This window comes from Triturus cristatus, chromosome 1_2 (genome assembly GCF_964204655.1).
Source record: "Triturus cristatus chromosome 1_2, aTriCri1.1, whole genome shotgun sequence".
In the NCBI taxonomy this organism is placed as follows: domain Eukaryota; kingdom Metazoa; phylum Chordata; class Amphibia; order Caudata; family Salamandridae; genus Triturus; species Triturus cristatus.
The window spans coordinates 506,466,138-506,484,402 of NC_140580.1; the positions used below are offsets into that span (position 1 = coordinate 506,466,138).

Sequence of the window (18,265 nt, forward strand, 5' to 3'; positions counted from 1 at the left end):
CACTCTACAAGAATCTACTACATTCTATGCAACTATATGACACTTTTCTCTACTATGTACATATCCCTGATATGCCACTCTATTACAATGTATAAAACTCTAGTGCATGTCACTCCACTTCTCTCTACAGCATACCATTCCACGGTATGACACGGCACTCCTTTCTTTGACATTTTTCTGCACTGTATGACAGTGTACCACTGTCCATTATACAACACACCACTCTACGACACGCCACTGTACAATAGTACACTGTATGATACTCTCTGCGACTCTACTAGATGACACTCCGCTCCACAACATTGAACTGTACCACTTTATTTAATGTGCTGTACTCCACTCTATAGCACCAGTTTGTACAAAACTCTTCACTACACTTTGCCACTGTATTACACTATACTTGAATAACACTCCACAACACTCACCTGTACTGTACGACACACCACTCCACTGTACAACACTCCACTCTACAATACTCCACTCCACTATACAACACACCACGCCACTCCACTGTATAATTCTTTTCTCCACTATATGGACTGTCACTCCACTCTACTCTACACCACTGTATGCATCACACTCTTCAACACTAGTCTCTGTGACACTAGACTGTGCAACACTGTCATTCACTATACTCTATAACACTGCACTTAACAACACTAAATTAAATGACACAACACTAAAATTTGAAACACATTTTTATTAAAAAATAAAATACATTTAACTGCAATGAAATAACCAAATGTTTAAAGTTAGGAAAACCTTATTTATTCTTTCGATACAAACCCAACTTAAACTACATAAACATTAGAAATTCTAAAGTTATAGTTAAGACTTAAATTTCTAATTTACGCATCACCTTCAAATTACTATAAATTCAAGTTGCACACCTCCATACACAGCCTTGTCACCACATTACATTAACTATAACTCGCCCCTTCTCCAGGGGCTCGTTATACAATTGCATTTTACAGGACTTATAGCATTTGAAATCATGGCATTGATAACACTTATGACATCTCAAATTACAGGATTTTTGAGAACACAGTGCATAGTAGAGTGGTGAATTATAGTTAATGTAGTGGGGTGAGTAAGGCGACAAGACTGTGTACGAAGGTGCGTGAATTTTAGTAATTTGAAGGTGGTGTGTAAATTACAAATTTAAGTCAAACTATAACTTTACAATTTCCAATGTTTGTACAGTTTAAGTTTGGTTTGTATACAAAGAATAAATAACTTTTTCCTAACTTTAAGTTATCTTTAACCTTTGTTTTCTATTTTAGATGTATTTGTGTGTATGAGTGTGTATTTTATAAATATAAAAACAATATTTACACTATTAGAAAACATTAATAATATCAGCAATGAGCTAAAATTTGAAATTAGTCAACATATATTACCGAAAGTATGTAACACTCACAATTAAAAATGTTAAATGTAACTAAAACAATAAAGTAAAATTTTAATAAAAAGCTAATTTTATTTGTAAAAAAAAGTATACAGCTTTTAAGAACTCATACCATCTAATCTAGCTCCAATTTAATCTAAAATAGGATAAGTGGTGGACTTTGGAGAGAGTAGATTTACTATTCTTACTCCAACGTATGCTAAATCCAAGAAAGTGTTGAACTTTGGAGGGGTTAGATTACACCCTCTCTTTTACCCATAAAACTAGAGATTTAAATAACAGATTTGGCTGCTAACATGAAAGAACCTGATTTCATAGTATTTCAATTATGGGACTAGAAGGCTAATGTGGAATTTCACTTGTTGCCTAATTTCAAATAATGTTTTGCCCAAGTGAGGACCCTAATGCTGTATCCATTTTTCCTTAGGCTAAGAGACAATCCATAGAGTGTCTGTTCCTCCGCTTGGGCACATGCAGAAATTGTCTGTGCTTAAGCAATGAGTTAGACACTCTTTTTGCTATTTTCTTAGCCTAAGAAAAAAATCATGCCTGGTAACTTAGTGTAAATATACACACATCTGAGGCCTTGGAAGGAGCTGGACACTGGCTTTTTTCTTAGCCTAACAAAAAATACAAACACCATCTCGCCCCTTGCCGGTACACTGCCACACACATCTGTGACCCAGTGAGGATTCTGATGCTGTTTAGATTTTCTGTTACCCCAAGAAAAAATCCAAACATGCACACACAGGTATGGGCCTGGGGTTGTCTGACACCTAGGGCAACTAACCAAACCTACTCATTTCTGACCACTGAACACCTGGAGGAGTCTTGGATGGTTTGGGAAAGTGGATACCACCACTGTTTATTACCCAGAATTACCTGCACAAATTAAACATTGATCATAAAAAAGTGAACCACACATGGTCAAATATTTTGGCCTATACCTGTCCTGCACAATGGACCCATGCAAACATATGGGGTAATGATTTTGTCAGGAAAATGATTGGAACATTTGATGGGAGGACTTTTGTCACCTGACTGAAGTTATGAAGTGTTACAGAACATTGATGAAATTGTGTTTTGTTTCTCCCATACTTTGACATTTGTGGGGGATTCTGGGTAATACAACTTGCTGAGATTCATATACGCCACATCACCATAGATTCACTTGTGTCTCTAGTTATCAGGAATGTCTGGGGTCTTTGGTACTCTCTGACTCCTGTGAATAATACTGGAGACATCCATCATGGAATCTCCCTCATCAACAGCATTTCCTGGTGCCTAGTGTGCGGATCACTGCTCAAAACCATGGAAAAAAATACATGTCTGATACACCAATACCAAGAAGATGTTAGGGAACACAAATTAGGATCAATCCTCATCATGGATATATTCCTTGTGAGGAAGACTGAATGAAACAACTATGTTTTGGGTAAAAAATGCTTAAATTTTGGCATCTTGGTCAGCTCTTTGACCTGACCAACAAATCAGGGTGAAGGAGATTTCACACTCAGCAAAATAAACATTAGGATGTGCAGATGGTACGGAAATATGGTTGTGGTTGGCTACCCTCTGTGGCGTAGCAAGGAAGGACAGTCTTCCCGGGGCAGCAGGGACCGTCACGGGGCAACAACTCAGGAATTGCCAGCACCCCCTCCACCGCTCTTAAATGAGGCTTCCATGGTTGGCAAATGAGGGGACTGCCACGGGCTGCCAAAGGTCCAGCTACGCCATTGGTCCCCCTGCAGCCTGGGGATAATACCTGTGACCGTTGTTTTTCAAATGTTCAAATTGCACTGCACCTAGTTTATCATCTGTGGATACCCTGGAACCATATACAAACTCACACTTGTCTGGTGCCTACATACCATGCTCAGTACACCCAAAGGAACAAGGTTGGGGGTCAAGCCTTGGCAGTGATATGTTCTTCTGTAATGGAGAGTAAAAGGAATTACCAATTTTTAGGGTAACAGTTGCTAAACATTTGCATATTTTTTATTCAGTGTATTCCATAGATAGGCTGGTGATGGAGAGGGAAGTCTGGCTTGCACAAATAAATTATTTAGGATATACAAAATTAGAAAATGTATCACTTTTATATAGTTTAAAGTATGGTGTATGTCATTATATAAACAGTGCAACTGCCAAATGTTTGTAATGTGTGCTAATAATATATAATTAATTGTGCAGACTACAATCCGTGGGAAACCTCACACCACACATATTTGGTATTGTTGGAAACCAGATATTCAGGATAGGATTTTCTTGATTAGCATGCTGATATTTTTGTTTTTCCATTTGAGAAATAAAACAAAATATCGAGCAAGTGATTTAAAAAAAATCGAAATATTTCTGAATTTTGTATTATATATTCTGACTGCAATGATAATTTGATGCTGGGTGTGCATCAATCCGGAGCCCTAAAATGGCAGAAAAATAGTTTGCATGTGTGCTCAAAGATGTACAGTGGTTTAAATAAGAAAACATTGTTTACCCAGCATGCGAAACAATGCATGCCATTACAATGCGTTCATTACAACGACCGTGTTGTTACATTGCATGCAATTACAATGCAAGCGGTTACAACAGCTTGTCTAGGGGACAAAATGAATAGTATAATTTACTATTCCAACACCTTCCCTACTATTGCACAGACTGGAGTTGGAATAGTAAATTATACTATTTCAACACCAGCGCCCCCCCCCCTAAAGCAAGTCGCTGTAATGACTTGCGTGGTAATGGTATGCAATGTAACATCGCGGTCGTTGTAATGACCTCGTTGTTATGGCATGCATTCTAAACACATGCGTGGCATATTTATTTAAATAACCTGATTCCGATTTTTTTTTTATATAACGCTGGCAGTGAAAGTGTTACTGCTTAAATTTGAAATGGGATTAAAGACCACAATTGTGGAGGAGTCTAAAAAGTACTTATGGGCTCTTTACGATGTCAGACGGACTGTGTCTTCCCGACAGTCGGAATCTCCTCGACAGTGTTGTATCCTATCCGACCGCCTGATCACGATGTTCGCAGTCAGAACGTAAACCGCGCGGTCATTCTGAATCGATTCTGACCAACTCGCAGAGTATTCCTGTCGGTCAGAACCGCATTGTACACTCCTATGGACAGCGTTTCCTCTGTCGGGATTACAATATTGATTTCCAACAGCCTTTCCGCGTCGGCCTGTCCGACACGGAAAGGCTGTTGGAAAGTGACTTTGGGGCCCTCTGGCAGGGCCCCCTAGCACCTGCGGCCTACGGTTGATGGCCGAGTGGGTACCTAAGGGACCCCCCTGTAAAACCCTGCATGGTGTGGCAGGCACCGTGGGGTGCCTGCGACAGGGTGCAGGGTTTTCCACACACACCCCATTTCCCCATAGGAGCCTGTGTTATGGTCGGTCATTGGGCGAAACATGAGCTCCCATAGGAAACAATGGGAATCCGACCGAACAGTGTTCGGTCGCATAGCAATCCGGCGGTCCGTACCGCTAACTACGAATCGGTCGGTCCCGAGCTCGAGACGGTGTTGCTCTGAGGCTTTCCACCCAACATCGTAATGAGCCCCTAAGCTCTAAAAGTTTTTAGTAAATATCAAGTTTATTAAAAACAAAGGGAATGATGAAGCTCAATAGTGATGAACAAGACTATGTCAGATGTAGGATTTACATTTTCACAAAAAAATGGAGACAAACCATTACACATGTACAGCTTCTTTTTTTACTCAAAAAAATAAATAAACAGCTAATGAAAACATGGCTAACACCTATACAATTAGCATGTTCATCTGTTTAAAATATTTTGTAAAATTGGCATAGACATGATACATGACATTTATCAACTAATATAACCATGTGGCAAAATCTACCTTAGATGTAAGATTTACCATATTAGGACTAGAACCCAAGAACCCTCTAGGATGTGAATGAACAAGGATCAATGGCATTCACTCATTAAACAATATCATTATTCAATCACACATTGTTATTATTTGTGGGCCTGAACATGTGGACCAACCACAAAATAAACATTGTTATGAATTGGGTTTGTGATTAAAGAATGAAATGAGCGGTCTAAACATGTGTCACAAAACACTTTTCTGACATAGAGCAAAGGACCCAGTTATGGCATATAAGAACTGAAAACCATTGAATAGCGAATACTCTCAAGTATTTCTGTAATTTACATAGATATGAATATGATAAAGTTGATAAAATGCTGCACATGACAAGAAATCATGTAATAAAAGAAGAAAGATGATGGATGTGTTAAATGGAATGCAGACTGATAAACATTTTGCACAATATTTTTAATTGTGTATGTAACTGAGATGTGTAATACTAAAGAGGTGCACTTGACTGGCTCATGGCCTTGTAATGTCAACCAGAGACATTCGTAGCGAGACGATGAAACACGCTTTCTTACAGCCATAACCCACATATTGTTATGTTATGTTATGTTAAAGCATATTTATAGAGCGTGCGGCTACTCCCTGGAGTGTCCCAGCGCTAAAACCAAACATAAGTCACGCAATATAGAGCAAAACAAACCAATGCTAAAGAGCTCATAACTGGAAGACCCACGTTTTAAGACTTTTCCTGAAGGTAAAGAGATCAGGACTCTGTCTGATAGAAAAAGGAAGGCTATTCCACAGCGGTGAGACAACTGCATGAAAAGATCTACCCCCTATCCGGGAGAGTCGCACCTTGTGAGTAATAATCAGAAGTTGGGATGAAGATCTCAAGGTGCGCTGAGGGAGATAAGGTTGGAATCGATCCCTAAGATAAGGGGCTCCAATTTTGTGGAAGGCTTTATAAACCAGAACCAGGGCTTTAAACTGAATTCTCTTCCGTACCGTAAGCCAATGAAGTGAAGACAGGAGCTGGGTGGTATGGGTTCTAGATCCTGTCAGAAAGATGGCTCTAGCCGCTGCGTTCTGGATCACCTGTAGTCGGCCCAAAAGATATTCAGGAAAGCTGAGATACAAGGAATTAACATAGTCCAATCTAGACATTATTAAAGCCTGAACCACTGTCTTCCTGTAGGGGATAGAGAGCAAGGGGGGAACATTTTGTTACATTCTCAACAGCCCGAAGCAAACCCCAGCTACCGAATGCACTTGGGCCTTCATAGAGAGAGTTGAATCCAACTTGAATCCCCGATTTTTCACAGTGGAAACGGCCGACACAGGGGGGGGGGACATATCCTGGGGCCACCATACATGCCAAGTATCGGGTGGCTGAGGGCCAAAGAAAATAATCTCGGACTTCTCAGAGTTACATTTTAGATGGTTATGACTCAACCAGGAAAAGACTTTAGAGAGACATGTATTAATTAAGTTGCCATCGAACTCAACTCCTTTCTCGCAGGTGAACAACAGGTGAGTGTCATCAGCATATGACACTATTTTGGCACCAAATTTTTCAGCGAGAGGGGCTAGGGGGTCCATGTACAAATTAAATAATGTAGGACTCAAAATAGAGCCCTGAGGCACCCCAACATTCAAAAGAGGAATCGCCACCGAGAAAGGAGGAGACCAGATGGTTTGGGAGCGGTTGGCGAGAAAGGACGTAAACCAACTCAACACCGTGCCTCCAATACCGCTGTCGCTGAGTCTTTGCAGTAATCTAGGATGGGGCACAGTATCGAAGGCTGCTTAGAGGTCCAGTAAAACCAAGACGGCATTACCTCCTCTATCCCATGTAGCTTTAATAGTTTCTGCAACTTCCAGCAGAGACGTTTCAGTTCTGAAATTGGCTCTAAACCTGACTGGCTAGAATGCAGCAAATCGTTGGTCTTCACATAATTCGTTAAGACTTTATTTACAAATTTTACCAAACCTTCGGAAAAAAATGTAGGAGAGAGATGGGTCTATAATTACAGGCTGCCTCAGGGTCTGCCAAAGGTTTCTGAAGTAGCAGGAGAATTTTAGCATGTTTCCACATTTGTGGCATCAACCCTTCCCGTAAAGTGGTGTTCAAGATGGAATTCACACAGGGGTTGATCACATCCGCTAATGAGGACAAAACCTTCGCTGGGCAGGGATCAGCGGGCGAGCCAGATTTCAAAGCTTTCATGAACACCAAAGATTGTTCCACAGTGATCTCTGGGAACTCCCTAAGGGAGGCACTGGGACTGGAGCATGCAGCTAGGGGAGATCCCTCAGCATCCTCCAAGTCCAATGATTGGGCTGCAAAGGAATCCTGGATCAATTAAATTTTTTCATAAAAAAAGAGGGCCATTCATTCAGTCCAGTCGCTTGTAGGAACAAACGTTTGACTTTTAGTCGCAGGGGAGGAGAAGCTTTTTACGACATTGAGAAGGGTTTTACCTTTATTAGCCGCCAAATCTATTTTAGTTGACAGAAAGAGTTTCTTTCCCTCACGTACTTTCTTGTAATGATTTTTCAAAGCAAGTTTGTAAATCAGTTTATCTGAGGGATTATAATTCCTCGAACACTCTCTTTCGAGATGTTTACAGGCTCTTTTACTATCCCTTAAGGCCTCAGAGAACCAAGGAGCTGAAACTCGTGTGGATTTAGCCGGCTTCACAGAGGGGGGGGGGGGTAAATCAATGGCCTGTTGCTGTTACCAACCCTCTAAGGTCTGCTCATCATGTTCCAGAGCGCCACATAGGGGAATCGGCTGATGGTGCAACGCGCACTGAATAGCCTCAGGTGTCAACAGATGGAATGACCTGAAACAATGACTAACCCTGGCTGTGTCCAGGTGTTGGGGCCTTGCAGCGTCTCTACAAATTTTAAAATTGATCAAGTGGTGGACAGACCAAGTTAAGGCTAGAGTGGCATCCATATAAATCTGGTTAGAGGAGAAAACCTGATCCAGTATGTGCCCTTCATCATGTGTGGGAAGACATACAAAAGGGGTCAGGTTAAGAATATCAAAGGATTCATACAGTCTTAAAGGGTCAGGCTCCAAAGACTTATCCATATGAATGTTAAAGTCACCCAGGACCGTACAATGGCTATATTTAGCTGCAATGGGGGAAATGGAGTGGCTGATAGAATCCAAGAAGTTCTTCGCCACACCAGGTGGGCGATAGATTACTACTCCTGCCATAGATTGATGGGCCGAGAGTGTCAGGAGAAAACCCAGACTCTACGCCCCCTCTATCTCCGCATTTGCCAAAGGAATACATATGAAAGAGCTCCTATATACGATGGCTGGCCCACCGCCTCTCCCCGCAGGGCGGTCCTTCCTCAGAATCTGATAGCCCTGGGGAATCGCATTGGCTCCTTCTTTCCATAACTCCTGTCTGTGAAGATTACAGAGGTATATTAAAGATTCAGAGTTCTAACAGCTAACAAATTGTGCTATCTCTAAGAGACATGCTGCTGGGCAACACAGCTTAAGAACCCTGAAATGTTTTTGCAGTAGGGTCAATACACAGGTGTAAGTGGATTTAGTCACTGCTGTCACAAGTTATAACTGAACTCTGTTTACTTGCAAATTGTTTTAGTTTTGTACACCCAAAGCAGAGACAGATTTGATTATTCATGATTTAAATGTATGCATTTGTGTACATGTGCATATGTATTCAGTCCTATACAGCAAACCTTTTCTTTTCGATTTGTGATACTTGTTTTAAACAGTACAATCCATGAAAACGTTCATAATGATTTAAAACAGTTGTTTCATGATTTTGATAAGCACAGTTAGTAACAAATTTTGGTTTATAGACATTGTTTATCCATTGTTATATTTGTATTTGCTGGTTTGAACATTTTACAAATTCAGAATGTTGTAGAAGGTGTAAATAACCTATCTATATGCAGTTTTAAAACTACAAAATGATTGGTATGTAACAGCTTTACTATGCATGTATTTTATATTTTATTATTGATATTTGTACAGCCACGCATACACTCAGGCTTGTAAAGTAGAGCACAAAATATAGTGTTACAAAGATTACCACTACGAGGCTGGATGGATGCTGTAGGGTCTCTGTGACCTCAGGCACATCCATTCTGCAGACTGTTGTATCTGTTCTGGGGGGCCTGGTGCTTTTCAGGTGGGAGTTACAGCACCTTCCAAACAAGCAAAAGAATGGGTCAGATAAACATGCACAAATCTTTTAGTGATGATTGCTGCAACGTGTTTATCAACTGCCTTGTTATATATTACATTGGGTGGACGTTTTACATTGCATATGTTTATATCTGTAGTGTATGTTTGGTGTTACAATACTTTGCAGTATTGAATATACTGCTGAAGTAGATACACATAGGGTTCCTTTCTGGTTGATAGAATATTGTGTGCACTGCATACAGTAGGGTGATGTGCAGAAGAGCTGGATTTATCATCACATGTCTTGATCAATTATAGAACCTAACTTTTGCAATTGTGTTGTCAAATAGTAGTTGTTTACTGGGATGTGCTTAAATGTTGCACTGCTTGACGGTCGCTCATAAATGGTGTCTCAAAAAGCACTGGGTTTGATTTTTGCAGTGAATCAATTATCTGCAATCTATTTTTAAGTTATAAAGCATCTCTAGAAAGACTGCCAAAATCCACATTCCTTTACAGAAGATTTTTTAAATTGTTTCAATTGTTTGTTTCTACAGGTTTATAGCTACAGAATACATTATTGGAAAAAAATCTACACTTGCTATAGTCCTAAAACCCTGCATGAAAAATGTACCTTGGCTTAAACTTTTAATAGCCCCCTCCTTCTTTATTTTGAATGCATGGCTCCTTCTCTTCTTTTCCTGTCTCAATGCATCTTGGGTAGAAACACTATCCTAAATCAAATGCCTATCTTAATCTTTCTTTGTTTGAAGCCATATCCCTGCAACCTAACACAATCAAATAATTCCCTCAACCATTTCCTTCCCACACTTCTCTCGTATCCTCACACTTAAGTCATTAATGTGCAACAAAGAAACATGAGCCAATGCATCAAACTGTGTCTTTTCAGAGCATCAGCCTAATCCCAGTAAACAATAGATTTAACACTAACTTTGGACTCCTGGCCAGCAATCTACAACAATGTAAAGTGCTTCAGTACTTGGTCAGGGGTAGTCAGCTCTATATAAATGTAATGTCAGTTTCAATACTGTGATATTTATGGTTTACTACGGAAGTTCATTTTGACCTAAATATAGATAAATATGTTAGCTAAGTAATGTAGTTAATTTTAAAATTGTGTTAACAACTGGCCTTAATGTAGTAATTTACAATATTTATATAGAGAATATATACAGATCTGCAAGGTGTGAAATACTATTAATTCGCCAGTTTTGAGAATGAATTGATTAGGTGACACATGCTCTGATGGCTATAAGGGTTATTGCGTTAATGACCGAACAGTTCGCCAGGAGCTACTGCAGGTATGCTATAGTATGTTAGGAGAATTAATGCAGAAATTCACACATATTGCTAGGAGTATCAGTTGGGATTGAAAAGGGGTAGTCACTGCTGTCAGTGCCTTGTAATTTGGAAATCTTAGCATTGAACCGTCTAATGTTCGTTTCATGGGTTATTTACACAGGCAAAGGAATTAAAGATAAAAGGGTTCAAATAAATGAAACAGGGATGCAAGAACTGTGATTGCCTTCCATAGTTTCCTCTCCATAGAATTCCCTAGCCCCCTCAACATATGAGAAAAGGTACGAGGCTGTGGGTGGGGTAGCGTGGGGTCAAAGGGTGCTTGATGTCACTTCTGCTATCCCAGGTATTTTCGTAAACTGATAATCTGGGAAGTAAGTCAGAAATCATGACTGTACTTGGTGAAATTATTAGCCATACTATGGCCACTCAGTAATGTTTATTTGCTCAACAGTGTTCTACTAAAAACACTAGCAAACTACTGGGATATAGTACAATTTTGAGGCTACCTAAGAGTTCAAATTTTAAGATGTGGGAATAGAGCTAAAAGGTTTTCTAAAAAGTTGGTCTAGTTTCATTAGTTCAATTCTGGTCCTAGTGCTGGAATAAAAAAGAAAGACAGATTGGTGAATGTTTACTAGATATACATATAACATGACATCCCATGCTGCACTGTTTTGTAATTGAAATCATCCTATTGTACATTAATCCACAATTCTGTTTTAGTTTTAAAGGAAGCCCGAGGAACAGACAGTGCTGAAATTGTTCATATTTTGATTATCGTGTTGCTGGTGGCTGGCCTTTTCTGTTCTCTTTTGAGCTCTGGAATTACATGCTACAACAGTGTGAGCAATCCCTACCAAACATTTTTTGGACCAATCGGAGTGTACGCATGGAGTGTCCTAAATGGTAAGTGTGTTTGCTTTCACCATAATAGACATGAGATTAAAGATGCTTAACTATGCAATGCCTGGTTCGATTCACTAAAGCTTTTGTGCATCAAGCTTGATATATTATTATAAGAAATCTGGCATTTTCTTGAGAGAAAGTGTTCTCTGTTAGTCAACTAAAAACAGAAAATCTCAAATTGGGGTGGATATGTCCACTTGCCCCTATGATTTACAATTTTTCTTCAAATGAAGATTCGGGAATGTGCTTTCATCTTTTTTAGGCTGCACACTGTACAAAAGATTCAGTGAGACAGCAATAGAAGTACTACCTTTCTAGTTGCCACTTCAGAAAAAACACTTGTCTAATGTTCTCCTGGTACTTGGACAAGAAGTTGCAGAGAAGTGTACTAGGACTGTGCATTCAAATTTGAAGATAGAAATGTTTGAGTGACAAAACATTCTTTGTGGTAAGCATGAGATTAAGTCAAACAATCCTCCCATATGATTGTTGCTTTCCTCTGGGGTATGCCTAGATATGGGTCCCATGGGAGCTGTGCCATAGGGCTCAAACTACACTCTGCTGATAAGACCCAAATAAGTTGAAGCTGGTCTAGGTGCGCTTGAGCTCCCATTCAGAAGGGACTTGTCCTGATAGTTCTGGCTGGACTGTTCCTGTTGGTGCTAACCAAAACTGATTTGCACATTGCCCATTTCACTCTGATGTGACAAATTGGGCAAACAATTGATGTATTGAAGTATGGTCCAGATGAATTACAAATGGCTGAGATTAATTCAGGTAATTCACCCATCACTTCTTTGTTTTCTTCATTTAGATGTTGGTGGAGTGGGAGAATGACCATAAATCAACGGTACTCCTGTCCTGCCAAACCTAGGAGCATATTTACAATAAAGTGGCGAAGCGTGTTGTTAAGCCAAGAAGGCTAACAACACGCTTCGTCACTTTAGAAAAGCAGGGCTGCAACATATTTACTAGAATATGGTACAGCCCTGCGTATCCCTCTGTGCTGGTGCTAACTTTAGCTGCCTAGCGCCAACGCAGGCACCCTTGCACCATAGTGCAAGGGTGCCTGTGTTGAGAGGAAGATTGTTTATGTGCAGGAAGGTTCCACTTCCTGCACATAAACAATCTTTAAATGCTGTTTTGTAACTTCTATATGTACTGCTTAATCGAGCCCACATAGAAGTTGCAAAACTGCATTTTTTAAACAGGATTGTTTATGTTCAGGAAGGGGGACCTTCCTGCATATAAACAATCATAGGCAATTTGCTGTTTCTATGTGTGCTGCACAAGGCAGGACACATGGAAACAAAAACGATGAGGAATAAAACATTTCTCCTCGTTTCACCTATTTAAGATCAGGTTTTCACTGGTCTTAACTTTGGCGCTGCATCCTATTTACTCTGCCCTAGTAAATAAGAGGCAGCGTCCAAATCAATGGGTGTCGCACTGGAACGCCCACCACAACACCCATTGCCCTCCCCTTTCACGCTAAGTACAGTGTGAAAGGGTTCCTTATTTACAAGGCAGCTTTAAGCCATGTTAAATGGCTTAATGCTGCTTTGTGAATAAATTGAAGCACCTATCGCCATCGCAACGTCACTGAAAGTGATGTTGTGGAGGCGATAGGGGCTTGTAAATATGCTCCTACTGTTTCTTCACTCTATTTAGAGTCATGGAAAGCACTGTGTTTACACCAATTGAGCCTCTGTTGGCTTCACCTGTGTAAATCTCTGACCTTGAGGTTCATCCTGCAAAGGGTCACCTGGCCACAGACACAATGGCCCACACTATCAAGGGTTGGTGAATCATTTCTGGTTTTGCTTTCTCATGTCCAACACATGGTGGACATATGCAGGGAAAATGTGGCATGCCCCGGGCGTACAGGGAGAAAGTTTTATTTGAAAGTAAATAATTTAATTAATTTAACATTATTTCCTATAGGATTTTATTTTAAGACAATATTTCAATACTTTTCTATGGGAGGGTATTGCAATACCAGTGGTTGGACACGTGTAGTACTAGACTTACTACTGTTTTTTAGTAGCAACTTACAGTCAGAATTTGTAACTACTCTAAATTAGTAAACTTATCCAAAAGTATAAACTTACTTGAAAGTGTAACTTCTCTATGTGAATCAGACTCTATGATTACATTATACTGAGTCTGCAAGCATGTGTCGTATTTTGTGTATTCATTTTTTGTCAATTTTAAAACATGGCAAAGCACTTGCACACGAAAAAAAATAGTTTCATGGCACTCAACAATTTAAATAACCTATAAAGTGAGCCATTCAAGCACATTAGTTCTTGGAGTACAAGAAGGAGTACAATTCTAAAATATATACTCACTCAATGTGTGTAGGGAATGAATGTATCCATGTTTGCAATGTGGTTCTTGGCATATATATTTATGACAAACTGTGAAAAGAAATTCCCAAGAAAACAGAACTACAGATTTTAAATTGATTTGACTTTACATGCCACTGACATGAGCCTCATTTCAAGATCAGGGTTACAGTAGAGGAGAACTTTTGTCAATGATCACACACATGACACAAACAACTGTACATAAATCCGCACACACACACACACGTATACAGATATGTATGAATCAATATAGATATAGATGCACACTCATGTACACAGACTGGCACGTGCACTCAAGGACCTCTTTGCCACGGATATGATGCCTTCACTTTTTATGTGAGTGCCAGAGTTTATAACTTTGAGCTTGAGACAGTATCATTGTGTGTGTATGGGCATTTGTGATAGAGAGGTGCGAAAGTATGTACAAAATAAAGACAAAAAGAGTGTGAACAAGCATGTGTGGGTGCATGCACATTTGGCCACCAGGATAAAGGCTGTGACACATCAATATGGAACCCACTTAGGCAACCTAGGTGAAGACCTTTGAGATCCGAAAAGTTAGCCTCTAGGATACCCTACACTAGGCAAGTGCAAGAGCTAAAAGTTTAGCACCTTGTGGTGCGTTGCTCATGTAATCCTGATGCTCCTCTTTAAAAAGCCTTTTGAGTTACTGTAGCTCTTTCTCCCTTCATCTCCCTTTTCAACTATGTTTTCTTAAGGGCATGTAGCCATTAGGAAATAGGTGTCTCGCATTGTGGTGAGGAGGGAGAGGGCAGTCTTCAGCCTTCCGAAGCACTCTTTCTGGTCCACCCTGCTAGCTTCCTGCGCTGTAACTCTCCGTCTTGCCTTGCCCTAATTCCTCTCACTGTCACAACTCACCTCACCTTCTACCAAATTCACGCTCCAATTCCCTCCTTCCTCCGCCAACTGTTACCATTTTCCCTTCTCTTCTCTTCGTTTGTGCCAATACATCAGAGTGGAAGGCCGACTACCCACAATGCACTAGTGCTCCAATCAGTGTGGTGCTAAAGTTTTCGGAGACACCAGTCAACCCACAGAGCTCATTCTGATTCCCTGTAACATGTCCCCTCCTTCCCTCTACCCTGACCCACTTTTCAATCGTCCCCGGCCCTTGTTCTTTGAAGAGCCCTTAAAGTGGCAGAACAACATATAACCAACATAGCAACTGCATACAGAATGGCAACGAACTGAAACAAACCGGTACAATTGTCTTGAAACACTGAGCTACCTCACTCAAACAATAGAGTGTCTTCCACTGTCTAGTGATGCACAGTGTGAAGCCACTCCCACCTCAGAGGCCTTTCGTAAATAAATGTGATTCATGTACATTTGCACACCCTGGATGGGAATGGAGAGTATAGGGTTAACCTGGGCCCCATCTTTGTACTGTATCCTAATTGTGTAATAATAGCACTGAGTACCTGTAAATTGTATGCACGATATATTGCAGTGATGTGATTTTTGAATGAGCACTAATGTGTGCCCCATTTTCTAGGTAGCTTCATCCTGCTCGCCCTGATCCTCAGCGCGGTCAACACAGAGGTGAACAAATTGCCCGAGCGTCTGATAAAAAAGAACTTCAAAGGTGAAACAACGTTCAGCCAACAGAACAGCTATGGATACTCGTTTTGGCTACTGCTGGTCATTCTTCTGTTGAACGGTGCCACCATTGTGATTATATATCTTTATCACCACGCGAGATACAGCGAGAGGAGGGAGCAGCAGAGGCCCATGGAAAACGCGCCCAAAGACATCATCTTATTCTAATCGGAAAATCAGAACTGGAGATTGAAGTAACTTAGGTTGCCTAATAAATTATTTTCCTTTTATTGGTGTTTATTGAAGCCACGTGTCTCTAGAAAAATGGGATGCAGTTCTGCAGTATGACTTCACGCGCACGACTCGTTGTTTTGAACATCATCTTTGTACTGCGTACATCATTATGGGGCAGAAAGATCATACTTGTGCACAACGCAACACAGCAAGACAACTTGTTGCACTATATTTACCAATATATGGCACATTCCTGCTCTCTGCATGTGGTAGTGCACAATGCGCTGACTTGTGCCAAGCCAGACTTCCTTGCACCTGTGTTGAAGGTAGGAATATTTTTGTGCAGGAAGGGGCACCTTCCTGCACAAAACCAACCCTGAGAGGCATTTTCTTCCAAGTGTGCTTCAGAATGCACCACACTTAGAAAGAAAGAAGAAACAACGAGGAGAAACAAAGATATTTCTCCTCGCTCTGCCTCTGGTGTGAGGGCGTACAGTTCTGAGGTATTCCCAGGATTACAGTTTTTAGTAAATCTGGGAATGTGTCACAATGAAGCCCCAACCATGCAGTGTAATGCAAGGCAGCGATTCGCGCAGCCTTGAGTTACACCAGATTTACCAAGCCACTCAGGGTGGCATTGCGTGCCTTGGGAAATCTGAATCTAGGTTTTACGTGTCCTTCCGTGGTACAAGGGTGACACAAAACTATGGTAGATCAGGGCCCGTATGTTTTATTGTGGGCGCTGTCAGTTGTTTGCAGAAGTACGTGCGTATTGGGGTCAAAGTTTGATTTACGGGAGAAAATGATAACAATATCTATGAAATTTATACATTACAAGACTAACACATGATTGTATCATTGAGGGAAAAACAGGTTAATTATCTACCCTTATATTTACAAAGTGGCAATTATTTTTGTATTAACCGTGGAGTTGCTTAATAAATATCTACATGGGAGGTAATAATTGGTCGCACAAGCTTTAAATTCATTGCGTGGCTCATCTAAGTCTTATAGAACACATACTTTTGTACAGACATACCCAATGCTTAATTTGTAAAAGAATAAGTGGTGGGGCCCAAGGTTTTACACAGAAGCCAGCGGCTGGTGCTATCGAAGGTCGGGGTATCGAAAACCAAAGCTGCATAATCTTAAATCCACCGGATATCTCTCTAATCTACCACCATACACTCCCTGCCTATTTTTATCACTCTTACAGGTTCCTGCTTTTTCCCTTTGTCCCTTTGTCACTTTTAACTTTCTTTTTATTCCTCCTTTTCCCCTTGCATGTTTTTCTCTTTCTTGCTCTTGGTGAAAGTTTGAAGAAGGAAATAAGAGCCGGTCCTCTAAAATGAGTGCCGATGGTCCCCACCTACAACCAATGCCTCAAATAATATACCAAGTATTAGACCTGGCACCTTGGCGTGAGTCTCCCTTCCATTTTTTGCTGTTGCCTCATGTGTTTTTGCTGGTATTAGATGCTCAGGGCCCTGTGCCACTGCTGTCCAGTGCCACAGTGCAAGTGCTCACTATTGTAAATTGATGTATGAATTTGTGATTCCATGATTGGTTGGTTTGGTTTACTTGTCAGACCCTAGTACAGTGCACCAGGAGTTCCCAGGGCTTGTAAATCCAAAAGCTGCTGGTGGGCTTGCAGCACTGATTGTGCCACCCACAGAAACAGCCTGTAAAAGTGTGTCTAAGGTCTGCTATTGCAGAGCCTGCGTGCAGTCTGGTACTGTCATGCTGACTGGGCAAGTGCACCCACTTGCCAGTCCCTAAACCTTCCCTTTTCTTCATATCAGACACCCCTATGGTAGGCCCAAGGGCAGGGCGCATTGTAAGGATAAGGAAGGACATGCCCTGGTGTGTGTGGCATGTTCTAATAGTGAACTACAGCCATTTTCGTTTTTCACTATTGCAAGGCTACCTGTTCTCCATAGGCCAGAATGGGCAGTTTGAATATTACATTTTATAATCCTAACTGACTCAGGGAACATGGTAGAAATTCGAATTTAGTGTGCCTGAACTCAGAATGATAAAATACATATTTTAGTGAAGTTGGTTTTAACATTCTGTGTTTGAAAATACCACTTTTAGAAAGTAGGTATTTTCTTGTCTAACCATTCAAACCTGCCTCTGCTAGGCTGTGTATTCCTTGTCTGGAGTTTGAGTGACAGGGCTGGGGAATTCCAGGAGACAAGGTGAGGTGGCCCAGTGGTGAATAGAGAGATCTGCATCTAGATGGGAGGAAGGAGTTGCACCTGGGACCTGAATAGGGCTGTGCCTTCCTTCTACAATGCTGGCTCCACCTCCTGTGGTGCATCTGATGTCTCTGCCCTGCACTCTGAAAGGAAAGAAGGCGTCAGGTAAACAAAGTGCTCCAGGACTGACCAGAACCGGTTTGAACAAGGCAAAGGCCCCTCTGCCCTCAGAGTA

At 40.9% G+C, this 18,265-nt stretch overlaps 1 protein-coding gene across 1 annotated transcript in view; it reads left to right on the forward strand.

The window, feature by feature from the left end:
- Positions 1-16,793, forward strand: part of CLRN3 (clarin 3) — a 62,060-nt gene extending 45,267 nt beyond the window's left edge. Inside the window, exons 2-3 of the mRNA XM_085606230.1 lie at positions 11,484-11,666; positions 15,552-16,793. Of these exons, the coding sequence (XP_085462356.1) occupies positions 11,484-11,666; positions 15,552-15,823 (455 nt within the window). The 3' untranslated portion in view covers positions 15,824-16,793. The remainder of the gene's footprint in view (positions 1-11,483; positions 11,667-15,551) is intronic.
- Positions 16,794-18,265: the final 1,472 nt, after the last annotated feature.